This window comes from Syzygium oleosum, unplaced genomic scaffold, assembly GCF_021117445.2.
Source record: "Syzygium oleosum isolate NSW1041296 unplaced genomic scaffold, Sole_v2.1 Sole_v2.15, whole genome shotgun sequence".
In the NCBI taxonomy this organism is placed as follows: Eukaryota; Viridiplantae; Streptophyta; class Magnoliopsida; order Myrtales; family Myrtaceae; genus Syzygium; species Syzygium oleosum.
Window position 1 is genome coordinate 909,003 of NW_026607499.1, and position 16,719 is coordinate 925,721.

Genomic DNA, 16,719 nt, shown 5'->3' on the forward strand with positions numbered 1-16,719 from the left:
ATTTTCCAAATACTAGTTGAGCCAAAATGGTTTTACAAATAATTTTTTATCAAATGAAATTTGCATTTCTCAAGAGGCTTTAATTTGAAGGTATTTGCATTTTCTCAAGGTTCATTTGCAAAGTTGAATCAAATGGGCCTTTCATGTCACATCGTGTCTGTAGATTAAAATATCAATTTAATATTCTAAAAAAATAAATAATTGTAAGAATGTTAAAAAATTAAATTGTCATATTTTCAAAACCATCTAATTTCATCACTACTGCTGCTTCTTTTCTAATTTCCCTCCACTTTAACTTTTTCACAATTCAAGTCGAGGTACACGAACTTCTAATATTGCAGAAATTATTATGTTAATGTGTTGCCTTTAAAACACTTGTTATATGCATTGCATAAAAACGTTCCATTTTTCAAAATACCAATCACATGCAATAAAAATTATTGAAAACTTGAAATCATGTTGTTGCTTAATAAGTATCGTGCATAATAGAATCTGTTTTAAAAGAGAACTGACGATGATACATGTACTACATATGTATGTGAAGCAACAGTAACTGTTTACCTAAAAAGAAAAACTAGGTGGTTACCGAGTAAAGTAGATAAAATGATGTGATTATGTATGTAATTTGAGGTTGGCGAAGTAAATCTAGCCAAAAAAAACAAATGGGATTGATGTTGAGAAATTATTAGTGAGACCAACCTCACCTTTTACACTTTGAACAAATAAAAAAAGACAAAAAAGTCTTGATGAATACGTGCGAAGCACGTGCGACTCAAAAGTTCAAAGACCCTACCCGACCCGACCCGATCCGCCCCGAAAAAGGTCCGAAACAGAACATGAACCGCTTCGAAGCGCACTGGTACGAGGGTGTGGGGTTTTGCAAGGGTTTTACAGAGGCGAAACCCCCATTCAACCCCAAATTCCCACCACCGCCACCGCCGTCGCCGCCATGGCGCGACTCTCGAAATCCTCGGCGCCTCGCCTCCTCTACACGCTCTGCGCCTCGCCTCCGCCGGCCTCGCGCCACCTCCAATCGCCGCTCGCGTCGCTCCTCCTCGGCGGCCCCAGCCTCCGGCACTTCTCGTCGGGGAACCTCGCGCGGGCTGCGGCGGCGAAGGACGACAAGGAGCCGTGGTGGAAGGAGTCCATGGACAAGCTCCGCAACATCGGGATCTCCGCCCACATCGACTCCGGCAAGACGACCCTCACCGAGAGGATACTCTACTACACTGGCAAGATCCATGAGATCCACGAGGTCCGGGGGAAGGATGGGGTCGGCGCGAAGATGGACTCCATGGATTTGGAAAGGGAGAAGGGGATCACCATCCAGTCCGCCGCCACGTACTGCACCTGGAAGGGGTATCAGGTGAGAAAGCAAGCCCTTTTCTTTCTGTTTTCAGGTCGTCGTTAGGCTGTGAGCTTGATTATGGATATTTGGTGATCGCATCATGTGAAAAGCTGTTGTGGGGTTTGATTCCTGCTAATGAGAGCTTGAAATGTTAAATAATTGGTCTCTGTAATTGACGAAGCTATCTATGCGCAGTAAATATAGTGGCTTTACTTACCTGCTCTGTGTAGAAGCTGTAGTCTTGAGCTTTGTCTCGTTTTCGTGGGAAGTATCTTTTTCTTTTTTTGGGAGCAAGTACCTGTCGAATTCGTTGCTCATTATCTGTTGGGAAACCACAAAGGAAGAATGACATATGCATTGGGTCGATGAGCTAGTGTGTGTACACGAAACTAGGGAAGGAGTAGATCAAAAGCTAGAATCCCGGAGGGAAACTTTGGAATCTGCAGGCTCTTTTTAGGTTGAAAAACCGTAGTGCCAGTCCTGAAGAGATCAAATGAAACAATGGTCAAAATGGGATACCTGGAGGTACCAAAGAGTAAGCTATCTCGACATCTTGGATGTACTTGGTGGGTGGGGAACTTGAAGGGTTATGGTCACATGAAAGAAGTGGGGATGAACGAAGTGGAGAAGATCTGGTACCTTATGCGGAACCCAATCTTAAAAGCATTTTATATAGGATGAAAACACGGTTGATGATGCTGTATTGCTGTAGAGATTATGCAATTAAGTCTGACCATCTGCAGAAAAAGAATGTAGCAGAGATGAGAATGTTTCTATATCTTAAGAAAAGACAGGATTAGCAATTACGAAAGGTTGCGTGGATTCATTTGTGGATAAGTGAGAGAAACTCAATTAAAGTGGATTACATGTGAAAGATTGACTAATAAGCAGAAGTAGCTTTTTGATGGAGTGGACGAAAAGAGGGCCAATGGCAGGAGGAGGAATATCTGAAAATGTTAGCCGAAAATGCTTTGGAGAAGAATATGGAGTATCTGGAAATTTTGGAGGGTTTGGTACTAAAAGTGGCATGAAATGATTTATGTAATTAGTCCGTCTTAGTGGAAACATTTTATGTTATAGTTGGTTGTTGTTGACATTAAATGGTATGAATTGAGTTTCCAGCTGGATCAATTTTACGACCGGGCATAAGTCAAAAAAGCAAACCATTCTAATACAGATTACAGCATGAAGTTCTATCAGCATCAAAGTGACATCAAGACCCAAATAGAATAATAAGTCCAACACAAAATTTAGTTTCTTAAGTTTGGAGCTCATTTAGAAATGAAACTTGGGATTAGGTTGGGTTTAGATTGATTGGACTTGGTTTTGTGCCAGAAAAGTGCGTAAGAGTGAAAAAAAAAGAAACCGTTTTTCAAAAGCAACACAAGTTATAAATAAGCAAATAGAATAGTGACATCTAATATATATGAGTAAAGAGAAGTCAGTAAGGAGCGTCGTTTCCATCTTTCTCTTGTTTAATGAACATTCTCCTTCTTAGTTTGAGTTTGTGAGAGAAGTTTGAAGTTTGGATCTTTTTTCAAACAGAAAAGAAGTGTGAGCTTTCATTCAGTTTAATCTGATCTTAAGACAATAGAAATAAGACTAAGTAAGTTGAGGGACACCTCATATAAATATTTGATGGATGGTTCTTGCATTCAGAATCTTGTGCATCCCAATCAAAGGCATGGGTCCCATCTTTTTTTAAAGGAAAAATTTTACGTATGAAACTTACTTTTAGAAATCTTGTTTGCATCCTGTCCAAATTTTGCACTAGAATATGTGGTGCTGGTAGAGTTTTAGTTAAATGATAGTGAACTGTATGTCACTGAATATTATTAGGTCACAACAAAGACTTAACTTTAGCATGCATAGTCCTCGGTAAATCGGGTTTTGCTAGAAAAAGATCGTTAGAAGAGTCAACTTACCTCCACTAATAGTGGAGAATGTAGCTCTTCTTCAGCTTAAACTTTATGGATGCGAACAGTTGTCTCTGTCTTTTCGTTTCTTTAGACATTTGCTGTGAAAGTGGGTTTTCTCTTTCTTTTCAAGTGCTTACGTTCATAAAAATTTTGCTCCGTTTGAGTGTATATCTTAGTTCTTCTTTTAATGGTTGCTAAATTTAACTTGGTGCTTATATGAAAAATTGGAAGTTTGATAGTGTCTGGTGTGAGTGTAGTTGCTTTGCATGAATAAAAAGTCTAACAAGATTTATCCTTCGAATATTCAAGTTCTTCTGTAGATTATTTCTTGATAGCATCTGGAATGTATTTAGGTAATGTGTTGGGGGCATGTGTAATTTTTCAGTGACATTTCTCTTTCGTTATATGTTAGTGTAAGCCGGGCAAGGTTTTTTATCTATGAAGTTTGGCTCTTTCTTTTAAGCTCGTAAATGGGCTGTTACTCCACTAGTACCTTTTTTGTATCTTGAATATTGTAGATATATAGACTTTCCATCTGTCGTGTTAAAAAAGAATATATATATTTATATATATAATGTGGGCTTTCCATCTGTCTATAAGGGCTTGTTTGGGTTTGTGAAGTTGCCCCTAGATTCCTGTAAAAAGACCACCTTTTACAGGTGGAGGAATAATCGAGCATCAGAAGTCTCATCTCAATGTAATTAGATGCATGTGAAGGCAACATACCCGATATATGTTAGGTTGAACTTTCAACAAGTTTAATTAAACCTTTGAATCACGGAAAAGTTTGCTTTTGTTTGGGTAAAGGGGTGACATGCAGCATGCCAAAGTCCTTGGTTGCTTGTTCATTAATGATATTGACGCAAACCCATAGTTGACGAATAACCAATTCGTAATGATCAAGAAAGGTATAGTAATACCAGAACGATGCAGTATCGAATATTGTTTAAAAAACCATGTATTGATCAACTTCTCTCTTCACAAGGTAAGAAAAGATCATGTATTTTTCTTTACCATGTTAAAAAATTACATATTAGTTGTCAGCTGTTCCTCATTTAGAGTCACTACTTGCTTAGCTCATGAAACTTCAATTTTATTAATCATTCATCTTCTCTTTCTCTCTTCCTTTATTTCTTTTCTTTAATGGCTATCTGCATGGTCTTTCTTTGCCCGGTTGTTATTTTATATTTAATCTAGCAATTCTTTAAACATGATAGGATCTGTAAATTGATTGAGAACTTTTGTATTTTTTCATGAGTATCTTTTTCTCTATGGAGTCTGTTCACATCTCCGGATATGTTGCTTTTCTTTCTACCCTTTTCTAATCTGGTAATTCTTCAAACTTGATGACAGGACTCTAGGTTCTTTTAATTGATGCAAATTTTTGTATATTATTCACAGTTATCTTTTAGTCTATGGAATGTCTGTTTCTAGGTTCTGTTAATTGATGCAAATTTTTGTATTATTTTCACAGTTATCTTTTAGTCTATGGATTGTCTGTCTCATCGCTGGAATATTGCTTCGGGCATGATGATCTGCAGGTTAACATAATTGACACACCTGGGCATGTTGACTTTACAATCGAGGTGGAGAGGGCTTTACGTGTTCTTGATGGGGCTATTCTTGTCCTTTGTAGCGTTGGTGGCGTACAAAGTCAATCTATAACGGTTGACCGTCAAATGAGAAGATATGAAGTTCCCAGACTTGCATTTATAAATAAACTTGATCGAATGGGAGCAGATCCTTGGAAAGTTCTTAACCAGGTATTATTAAAAAAAAGTGATGATAACAAATCTGAAATCATCTTTTGCGTTGTCATTTATATACTCCATGACTAACATCATGGTTGTGCAAGATTAATGTCGGTGAGAAGATCAATCTCTAATTCCTTGTGTTATTTTGATGCTTCGATAATATTTGAGATAAATTGAATGTTTTGAACTTTATCACTTCTAACATTATGATCCATGGCAATTCTAGGTTTTGGAAAATTGTAAGTTAAACTAGGGAACTGGTTAATCTTATGGTGTCTTGTGCATGTTTTCTGTTGGACAATGTAGTGTTGTCTCACTAATTGATATACTTTGTCTGGAAAAAGAGCATTTGGTACCATAAGTGTCATTACTTACAAATGTAATTGATATTTTCCTGTAGAATTTGACATAAAGGGAAAGGAAATTTTGACTATGAATTGCAGTAGGCATGATGTGATCTTCATGGAGACCGGGGGGTGGGGGGGGGGGGGGTTTGTACATTGTCATGAGATTCATTTTGTGTAGATACAGTGCCAAGTTGATGTAATTTCTAATTTTTTGGTGATGAGGAAATCTCTCTTGTTGCTTAATTTTGAACCTATAGTGTTTTCCACCTGTTAGACATAATGATCAAGAGATTTTTCTTATCTCAGGCAAGGTCTAAACTTCGGCACCATAGCGCTGCTGTTCAAGTCCCAATTGGTTTGGAAGAAGAATTTCAGGGTCTTGTTGACCTAGTACAGTTGAAAGCCTACTATTTTCATGGTTCCAGTGGGTCTGTTTCTGAATCCAGGGGCTTCCCCAGGTTGTCTGTATGTGATACGGTTGTTTGCTTTGCTGATTGAATTTTCATTTAATGCAGTGAAAATATTGTCACTGCTGAGGTACCTGCCAATATGGAGAATCTGGTCACAGAAAAGAGGCGCGAACTAATTGAGATGGTTTCGGAAGTTGATGACAAACTTGCTGAAGCATTTCTAAGTGATGAGCCTATATCATCTGCTGATCTTGAGGTTTAGCTCTTTTAATTTTCTTGAAGTAATTTTCAGGTTAAGATTGGTTTTGACTAGCGTATTATGAATCATTGAGTGTGATATGGAGTATTATTAAAATTCTGTTTTTCCATGTGATAAGTTATGCCTCTGTTGTTTATTCTGTGAATGCTAACAGGAAAGATGTGTTGCAGCTTCCGGTATTTTCACTATAATTTGAAAGACTCGTGACTGTGTAGGTTATGAATTAACCGTGTAGTGGGATGATCCTTTAGTATAACATTCATCAATGTTTTGGTGTTTTGCTTGTTCTTTGACGACATGTAACACTTACACTCTACATATTGCAGGAAGCCATACGCAGGGCCACCATAGCAAAAAAATTTGTACCTGTATTCATGGGTAGCGCATTCAAAAATAAGGTATTCTTGAAATCGTTCTTTTTGCCATTACCTAAGTCCTCCCATTGCCTGTCTCAGTAGCATCAACCATTTAATACTGAGGAAGGTGTTGGGATTTGAATTGCATGTGAAGGAGAACAAAAGCAATAACGATGACAACAAACTAAGCCTTATCTTGCTAGACCGGATGTGCTAAGGAAGATTGTGCCTGTTAATATATCTGCTTTCAGTATTATAAAATCAATATTTATTGATAGAACCCACTTATACCAGATGTAACAGAAGGTGAAGTAGGAAGGAAAAGTTAATAGAACCTGACAAAAATTCCATGACAAATGGCCCAATTGCGTCAGTAGTTCACCTATTAGAAGAAATTGCTTTCAAGTTGACAAGGGGATCTGTGACCTGAAAAGATCCTTCTGTTTCTCTTTTATTGGTACAGCAAAATTTGCTTTGTGACAAATCTTTAACTGTATTTGCCTAATAGATTCTCAGCATCTATTTCACACATCCAACACCAACGGATTATTTGACCGAAAAAAAAGAAAACACCAACTACAATAACCTTCCTCTTCCATAAGTTTCTATTGTCAAGGTCTGGTTCCATGCAGGAGTTCCCCTAAACAATAAACCTTAGAATAGAAGGGTGCCTCTTTCATTGATGTGTTTCCCCTCCAATATTAGAATACTGATGATGGAGAAGTGTAGTATGTTGGTGTGTGTCTCATCCATTGATTCAGGCGGGGCGTGATAATTTACTAAGTATGTTTGTGAAATTTGTTCCCCTTATCTTGTAATGCTTTGGGTTAGCATCAGTTGTTTGCACTATATATTGTGAATTTCATATGTAGAGATGATTACACCGTTATCACGAATCCTTGCCTCCAGGGAGTTCAGCCTCTTTTGGATGGTGTCCTCAGTTATTTGCCCTGTCCAATTGAAGTCAGTAATTATGCTCTTGATCAAAACCAGAAGGAAGAAAAGGTATTACAAATGTGTAAAGAAATTTGTTTTTTTTTAAATTTTGGAATTGTTAACTATATGTACTGGTTTTCTGAGGTATTTTTGTCTAAGTAGGTTGCGTTGACTGGAACTCCAGATGGACCATTAGTAGCATTGGCCTTTAAATTGGAGGAAGGGCGATTTGGTCAGTTAACATATTTAAGGTATGGTGTGATTGAAAGTTTTTCTCTTGTAGAATGCCTATAATTTTACAGGTTGCTTATAAGCTTTTACTTTGAGTGGCAAGCTTTAGTGAATATCTACCTCTGACTTTGTTTTCGTTTAATGAAGAATTTACGAGGGTGTCATTCGGAAGGGGGACTTTATCATCAATGTAAACACTGGAAAGAAGGTGAAGGTGAGTCGAGAATTCTTAGAGGATGTTTTCTGGATTTTATTTGTTTTGTAGGCCGTATTTCTCATGATAAGTTTCCTCAGTTTATTTGGTAAAAAAAATTTCACTTTGAGATGCTTCTTTATCTTATTATAAAAAACTTCTGGAAGTGAAAGAGCTGTAGTCTGGAAGTGAGATGCTTCTTTATTTGATGAGTGAACTTTGTACTTTCACATGGCCTCCTGTTCCTCTACATTCGTCACCTAACACATAAAGGAAGATCTTTCCTATTTTTTTCCAGACTTAGTTCCTCTGTGCCTATTCCAGCAGAAATCAGGTTTCATGTGTTCCAGCATGATACGTGCTTTCTTGAGAAAACAATTCTGAGTATCCCTTGCAACTTTGAGAATCTATCTAAGATTGCTTTGCCATTTGTGTGGAAGAATGATTTGAACATGAGAAGCAGTGGTACCAATTTTGATATCTGTCCAAAAGTGAATGTCTTAACTTAAGTCCACTGTGGTTGGTCTATGATAATTCTACTAGTGTAGCTTCTGGTAATTTTGAGATGGTTGATCCAAAATAGGTGCCAGTGGTGACCTGGTCTAATTTTATCTGCTAAATTCTATGTATAAACAAGAATAATGCATCCTTAAAAATGTTGGATTTTATTAGTATGAATTTGAGAGCTTTACAGAAATCTCCAGCCCTTAGATTGCTAAAGCCATCATATCCATCCCTATTTTGTGTTAGGTGCAATCTCTTGCTACTCCAGTGTTGTAAGGGTACAACATGCAAATGTTACTGAATATTTTGTCCGTGGATGTATTGCTCTTCATTTTTATTTGTTCAATTTCTGCTACTTTCTTCTATATTTTATTTACATGTGTTATGGGCATATGGACTTCCCTAATTGTTCTGGAGTAGGTTCCTCGCCTCGTACGGATGCATTCTGATGAGATGGAGGTAACTTCTTGACTTCTAGTAACTTAATTAGCTATTATCTTCTTGTATTTTGGGTCAATCTGAGAAAAGTCAAACTCGTACACTAGGTCAGTTTTGGTCATTGATGAGTATAAATACCGCTTATCTTATTTAAATATCTACTCAACAGGATATTCCAGAGGCACATGCCGGGCAAATTGTTGCTGTTTTTGGAGTGGATTGTGCCTCAGGTCTCTCTCTCTCTCTCTCTCTCTCTCTTTCTCTCTCTCTCTCTCTCTCCCCAGCATGGTAGAGCTCAGCTAGCACTGATTGTTGATTTGTGAAGCTTTAATTTGCCTGAAAAGGAGGAAAGGAAATTTGTCCCATGAGCAATGATAAAAATGTTGATTTCCTGTAGTTCAATGTAAAAGAAAGGTTAAAATTAATTAAATGTGATAAGCTAGCCAAAAAACTTGGTCTGTAGCTTGATTATGAGCGTCTTTGTCCTTTGTTCTTTTGTCAGGCGATACATTCACTGATGGGAAAGTTAAATACACCATGACCTCCATGAATGTGCCTGAGCCGGTGATGTCCTTGGCTGTTTCCCCAGTTTCAAAAGATTCTGGGGGACAAGTGAGTAGCATATAACTTTATTTACAAAAGTTTTCTTCTCTGTATTTGAGTGGTAATCGTCCATTTACACGTTTGTTTTTCCTTTTATTAGTTTTCAAAAGCTTTGAACCGTTTTCAAAGGGAGGATCCTACCTTCCGTGTGGGGTTGGATGCTGAGAGTGGGCAGGTTTGTTTTCTATGTAGTTTCAAATTATCTTTGGTGTCAATTTGTTACCTTAGATGTAATATGTTTTTTCTCTATAAATAGACCATCATATCTGGTATGGGAGAGTTGCATTTGGAGATATATGTTGAACGAATTCACAGGGAGTACAAGGTGCGTCCTCACTTCCATGTCATGCAAAAATTGTTTCCTTCATCCTTCGCTGTTGAGAGTTAAATAACTACTTAGTAAAAGTCTCATCTCTCTTAAAACAGGTAGAGGCAACTGTTGGAAAGCCTCGTGTGAATTTCAGAGAAACTGTTACACAGCGTGCTGAATTTGATTACTTGCATAAGAAGCAAACTGGAGGACAGGGTCAATATGGTAGAGTATGTGGGTAAGTGAAGGTGCACCTGAATAACCAAATGTTGGATTCTGATATCTGGTTTACTTGATTATTTTTATCTCAGTTCTTGATTTTTGCAACAGGATAATGTCTTCAACATTCTTCATTAAGGCTTTTTTTTTGTGCATTGAATGGTCCATGAGCATTTTCGTTTTCCCTTAGCATGCTTTGCTACAAGGTCAAGCTTACAGCTTTGTTACAAATGACTGATGCATTTGTTGTAATTGTGCTGAGTTATTTCTCTCCTGAAAACCATTCAGTTATTTGTAGCTGCTGTTAGATCTATCTCGATGATAAAAAACTCAAGTGACTATAAAATTGCTTAATCAAGCTCTTAGGATATGCTTCGTAGATCCGACGTTCCATGTTAATTTGAAACTTTTTAAGCTCTTTCCTTTGACAGGATGTTAGAAAGAAATAGCTATAGTACTTGTCTACCCTTAAGTAAGGAATAATCGAGTAAAAGATATTTTTGGGTCATTGTTCTCGCTAGAGACCAAAATGGAAGTCCTGGTCTTATTGTTTTAACATACTTCTTTGCACCCTTTTGAGGGTGACAGAACCTTGGCTAATTTTTGGCTCATGTTCATGGAATTTCTAGTTTGATGGCTTCTCCTTGCAACTTTGAGAGAGCTTTTGCTGAGGTCTAAATAGTGGTTTGAAAGATTGATGACTTTTAGAACAATTTGCTTTTTGGCTTATGCTTAAGAATAAAGAGATATATGTTACTGCCTTTTATTTCATATTTTATGTGATCCACTTAGTTAAGATACTTGAGTCAAACCACTGCATGTGTATATAGCAGCCACTAAAGAATTAAACAGCATTATCTTTCCTTTCAATCCAAGGCTAATTTTTGTGGATTTCAGTAATCTTACCTCAACCTTGCGAACGAAGTTAATGTGTCAGTGCAGTTGAATCTCGTTTGTGTATTTTGCTGTCTAGCTTTGTTTGATTGAAATTTTTCAAATGACAGATATGTTGAACCTCTTCCAGAAGGGTCGCCTGTAAAGTTTGAATTTGAAAAGATGATTGTTGGGCAGGCCATACCTTCCAATTTTATCCCTGCAATTGAGAAAGGCTTCAGAGAAGCTGCCAATTCGTGAGTTACTGTCTCCCCTTAACCCAAATTTGTTATGAGAGCTGTTTGGAATTTGTGAAATGCCAATAGTACTGTTCCCGATAGAACATGAAAATTGCGATTGATTCCTTAATCAATCTGCTTCTTTTTTACATGCAGGGGGTCATTGATCGGTCATCCTGTTGAAAATATTCGCGTTGTTCTGACGGATGGCGCTTCACATGCTGTGGATTCTAGTGAGCTGGCCTTTAAGTTGGCTTCCATCTATGCATTTAGACAGGTACCTTTTATCTGGTAGTTTACTGCAAACCATTTTTCACAGCTTTGAAGGATCACGTTCATCAATTTCACTCTGCAGTTGTAAATGGGGGAGAAAATCTAACTTCTTTATTTGCCTTTTGGAAAAAAAAAGAGGAAGAACTGATCGTGACACATTCACTTTATTTCATGGTGCTAATTATATATTCTGTGAAACAGTGCTATTCAGCTGCAAAACCTGTAATCTTGGAACCAATAATGCTGGTGGAGTTAAAAGTACCGACAGAGTTTCAGGGAACTGTTGCTGGTGATATCAATAAGTGAGCCATCCCATCTATCTTTGTACCATGATGTTGCTATCCTCTCCCCAATGTTTTCAAAGCTAAATAGGTGCTTGACATTATTTTATTACAGGAGGAAAGGTGTAATCGTAGGCAATGACCAGGATGGAGATGAAACAGTAATTTTGGCTCAGGTATGCATGACATGATTGCCTCCTTTATCCTTTGATTTTCTAGACAGTGTTGGATGCAGTGCCTCTAATTTTGATGTTGTAAATTTGTATGTTGTTTGGCTCTTTTTGGCCTGTCAGGCCCGTGGCTTCTGAACTAGTATGTGTATACATTGGCCAAAAGAAAAAACAACAACAAACAATTTCATGATAATGTTATCTTGGAAAAAGTTGCCTTAAAAAAATATTGTGAATGTTTTTGGAGTTCATGCTCTAATATACTGCAACGATGATAAGCTTACTTTTTTCTTTAAAAAAAAACAGCACTGGTTTTAAATAAGTAAAATCCAGATCACTATAGTGAAGGCTCGTTCAAGATTATGTTTGCCTTGATATGTTGCATTTCAGGGTTTGCTAGTTTGACCATTAATGGTTTCTGGACTCCTCCCATATGATACATTTATGTAGTAACCGTCAACAGATCTCTCATGGTCAATGAGTGAATTGCTATTCCTTAACTTTGTCAGAAACTCATGTTTCATCTCCTCTTCTTTCCTGCTTTCCAGGTCCCTTTGAACAATATGTTTGGTTACTCCACTGCTCTTCGCTCGATGACACAGGTGGATTTTGTGTTGATTGATTTCCTTTACGAATGCCAAAACCCATGTCGTCTCATACATCTGCTGCTTGTGCTGCAGGGCAAAGGCGAGTTCACTATGGAATACAAAGAACATTCAGCTGTCTCTCAGGATGTGCAAATGCAGTTGGTAAATGCACACAAGGCTAGTAAGGCTGAATAGTTTTAGGATAAATAATTCCAATACCCATTCTATGTGGATCAAATGTCTATTTATTCTTTTTCCTTTGCGCTATGTAATATTCTTTGTTCCAGAAGAGAGATGTGTTAGTCATGTACCACAGGTGATCCAGGCGTGTGATCAGATAAATTTTGTAAGCTCTAATAATCTCCATGTATTGATAAAAATACACATGCGCTCGGAAAGTAGGCAGTGCATCGCGTCTATTTTGAACGTTGGGATTGTGTTCTGCACCCCGCCCGCCCCCTTAAAAATACACAAAAGCAGTATGATATTTACCTAGGAAACTGGTTATGAATGTGTCAATGGGTAGTTATGTGCGTGCGTGTCTAATGTTTTTAGGAAAATTTCAATTAAGGACCCCAAGTGGGGTCTTTTTCTCAAAAAAGGAGTCCGAGTGGATATAGTGTTAAATAAAGGCTTGAAGTGTCCAATCAGTTTTAAATGGGGATTCGAAGTGCTCAATTAGTCTCAAGTAAGGGTCTGGGTTTGTCGGCTGGTCAAATGCTCGCTAGCCGGCGAGCATGGTTACTGTTCCGGCAATCGGAAAAGGGCAGTTTCATCTTTTTTTTTCTTTTCTGTTTTTTTTTTCTTTTCTTCCCTTTGTCGGCCATAGCTGGGCCGGCGGAGGCCGCTCTCGCTTGAGCTGGGCGGGCGTGGGTAGCCCTTGCTCGACGTCGGCGAGGGTCACCTTTGCTCGCCCAACCCTAGTTGAGGGCTTCCCTCGTCGACGTCGGGCGAGGGCGAGGGTCGCTCGATGCCAGTGAGGGCGGTCCTCGACTGGGCTGGGTGGGCGAGGGCGAGAGTTGCCCTTGCCGGATCAAGCGAAGGCAACTCTCGCCCTCGCCCGCCCAACCCAGTCGAGGGCCGCCTTCGCCAGATCCGGCAAGGGTCGCTCGTGCCCGACGCCGGTGAGGGAGGCCCTCAACTGGGCTGGGTGGGCGAGGGCGACCCTCACCAGATCGGGCGAGGGCGAGGGTGACCCTTGCCCGCCCAGCCCAGGTGAGGGCGGCCTTCGCCGGCGGAGGTCGCCGGCCCCGGCTATGGTTGGCGGAGGGAAGAGAATTAAAAAAAATAGAAAAGGAAAAGGAAAAAAAATAGAAAAGTAAAAAAAAGATGAAAAAGACGAGATTACCTTTTTTCGATCGCTGGAACAGTAACTGTGCTCGCCGGCCGAGCATTTCACCGGCCGGCGAACTCAGGCCCTTGCTTGAGACTAATTGAGCACTTCGGGTCTTTATTTGAGATTGATTGAGCACTTCATGTCCTTATTTAACACTATGTCCACTTGAGATCCTTTTTTGAGAAAAAGACCCAAATTGGGGTCCTTAATTGGAATTTTCCCATGTTTTTATGAAGACATGTTTTGCTGGGAGCATATATAAGGTAACTCAATGGGAACTCTTCTGCTACTTTCTTTCATTTCAACTTGTTTAAAGATCCTAATTGTAACTTCTGCTAGTATGGTACTCTCATACTCAATGAATTATGATAAGTGTTTATGTCGCGTGTCCTTCCTTTCCTTGTGCGTGTCGACATATCAAACCGAGAGAAAAGGTAACAATCGAAGGTATACGCTTTCCCATCCAGGTATAATGGCTTACATAATCACCAGTGGATTGGTAGAAGTGTGAAAACTTTATATGTGACTAAGGTTCCGTCTGATTCGGAGGAAAATGAATTTGGAAAGTGATCATTTTCTAGAAATTTTTTGAATCATCTTTTTTACGTGAAACAAATCTATCATAACTCATTGGACGCATAGCATCCGTACAACGATGGTTGTGTGAATTTTAACATCGGTCCAAGGATGCGTCTAAATGTAATGTTCTTCGTAGTTAGAAGGTGGCATAAATTCGTTTCGTTAGGCAGTTGAGCTTTCTAACCACATTTATTTTCGAGGACGAGTGCCTCATGACTGCGCGTTCTGCGGCCAAAATAATAAGAACACATCTCAATTAAAATTCACCAGCCTAATAAAGAAACGAAAAAAGGGGAGTTTTGAAAAACGCTTTAAACGCCAAAACCTCGGCCCTCTAATCCCATGATCAAGGAAAGCGGTTAACTCGAGACAGTTACCTCTTTAGATACCGATGAACGTGTTAGAACAGAACCTTAGAAAAGCCCCCCCACTACCTTCAATCGATCACTACGTGCAGTGAAACTACTCTCTCCGGATACAGAAGGGCATAAATAGCGAAATCCACAAACGCCATGAGAGTGATCAAAGTCTCTTCCTTCCTAAGAGCGGGTTCCCTATTCCTCGACGTCATGGAAGAGCTGTTCAGCAAGTCCTCCCTCCGGTCCTACCTCGCCGAGTTCGTCTCCACCTTCATCTTCGTCTTCGCCGGCGTCGGCTCCGCGATCTCCGCCGGTAGGTTCTCCCTGGAGCTCGCATCGCATGGATTTCATGAGAATGCTACCGGTGGGAACCGTTGTCGAACTTATGTATCGTAATCTAAGTGACTATGATTGAATTTAAGCATGGGTAGTCATGTTGCGGTTTCAATGTAGCCTCCTAGTGTGTCGCTATGGAAATGGAAATATAGATTTTGGGAGACGATATTAGCAAACTTGATGATGAATTTGGCACTAGTATTATCTATGATTTCTTGCATAGTTGGTTAAGAGCGTTGTGAATTGAACATATGTTAGCGAACTTCAATGAAAATTTTACTTAGATGTTCGAAACTGACTTCACTAGGCATGTCGGCGATCCCCACAGCTGGCGCCGCCGGTGAGAACTGCCACGTCCTGGCGGTGGCCGTAGCGCATGCTTTTGCCCTGTTCGCGGCAGTGTTCATGTCGGCGCATATATCCGGTGGCCACGTCAACCCGGCAGTCACGGTCGGGCTGGTGATGGGAGGTCACGTCGGCATTTTGAGCGGAGTTTGTTTCTGCTTGGCTCAGCTCTTGGGTTCCACCATAGCTTGTGTCCTCTTGATGCTCCTCACCGCAGGCCAGGTAAAATTGCCATTCTTCCTAATGAACTTCTACCTAGGACAGTGATGATTTTCTGTTGTTTTTCTTCTTTTTTTTGCCTTTTCTGAATTTTTTTTTGAGGAAATGTTATTATTCTCTATTTAAACTCACCTAACGCAAATAAGAGAGCGAATGAAACATTTTGATGGTTTTTAATTAGCCTATTACATATGGTTTCAAGATCAACTAACTTATCTCTAAACCCGCCAAAAAAGTGAAGAACATCTTAGGTTAGTGCAAAACATGTCCTAACCAACCCGTGGATTTATGTATCAATGTCACTCGTCTTAAATCATGTCTAATGGACTTGGTCTTCTTGGACAAATAATTTTATCCAAACTTAAGATGTGCTTGATTTGCATTTAAGTCTCCATAGACATCTGCATTTGCAATATACCTATGAGTAATGGATATTGTCTGGACAGGCAATACCGGTGGGTGGGTTAGCTCCACATGTGACGAGCATGGGCGGCGCGGCGACGGAGTTCATCGGGACGTTCGCTCTCGTCTACACGGCCTGCGCCGCGAGAGACCCGAGAAAGGGACCGCACGGGATAGCGGGCCCCACGGCGATCGGGTTTGTGTACGGAGCGAACTTCATGCTGACCGGGCCGTTCACCGGCGGGTTCATGAACCCGGCTCGGTCTTTTGGGCCAGCAGCAGTCACCGGGGACTTCAGCCACCACTGGGTTCATTGGGTTGGGCCCATTTTGGGAGGCGGCCTAGCCGGGTTGGTCTACGAGAGCTTCATGTCACAGGGCAGCGTCGATGACCACGCTAGTGATCAAGCCAATGTGGTTTAAGGGTTTTCTAGATTTTAGATTGCTGAAGGTGGTTAAAATCTTTCGATTCTTTGATTTGCTCTTTTGACGTCGTTGCTACGAATACATGCCTAGGCCTTTTGTAATTACGATGGTTATTGTTTTTGGATAATTTGCATTTGCTTTAATCTCTTGATTACCGATTCGATTAGAGGCTAGTGCGTTGTCAATTTTTCATATGCGACTCGAGATAATCTCGACATGGTACTGAGTTATCTGTGAATCAGTAGAATCGATTTTTCCCCCTAATGAAGACATATGTATTTTGAGCGATAAAGAAGTTGGTTAATAAAAGATGATATTTTCGGCAAAAAGCCAAATCATCGAACTTAAATATGTTTAATGTTGTCCTTATTTCGCAGGTGCAATGTCTTCGCCTAGTGTTAATGCCATTGTTTTCAAAGGATTAAAATTTGGAAGCGAGAGATGCAACTGTGGTGAATGTGTTTTGGC

The 16,719-nt window shown here is 39.7% G+C and overlaps 2 protein-coding genes across 2 annotated transcripts; both read left to right on the plus strand.

Moving 5' to 3' along the window:
- The first annotated feature begins 848 nt into the window (after positions 1-848).
- LOC115687157 (elongation factor G-2, mitochondrial) lies at positions 849-12,676 on the plus strand. The gene is made up of 20 exons (XM_030612633.2): positions 849-1,366; positions 4,809-5,030; positions 5,675-5,796; positions 5,884-6,034; positions 6,364-6,435; positions 7,303-7,398; positions 7,492-7,580; positions 7,708-7,774; positions 8,678-8,716; positions 8,865-8,925; positions 9,198-9,307; positions 9,399-9,473; positions 9,555-9,623; positions 9,725-9,846; positions 10,832-10,957; positions 11,096-11,216; positions 11,414-11,514; positions 11,609-11,669; positions 12,212-12,265; positions 12,344-12,676. Exons 1-20 carry the CDS (start codon positions 950-952, stop codon positions 12,443-12,445), a joined length of 2,277 nt encoding a protein of 758 aa, XP_030468493.1. The 5' UTR covers positions 849-949; the 3' UTR covers positions 12,446-12,676.
- Positions 12,677-14,677: 2,001 nt separating this feature from the next.
- On the plus strand, positions 14,678-16,397 carry LOC115687160 (aquaporin TIP2-1-like). Its single transcript, XM_030612635.2, has 3 exons — positions 14,678-14,837; positions 15,168-15,427; positions 15,871-16,397. The coding sequence occupies exons 1-3, from the start codon at positions 14,678-14,680 to the stop codon at positions 16,246-16,248; spliced, it is 798 nt and encodes a 265-aa protein (XP_030468495.1). The 3' UTR covers positions 16,249-16,397.
- Positions 16,398-16,719: the final 322 nt, after the last annotated feature.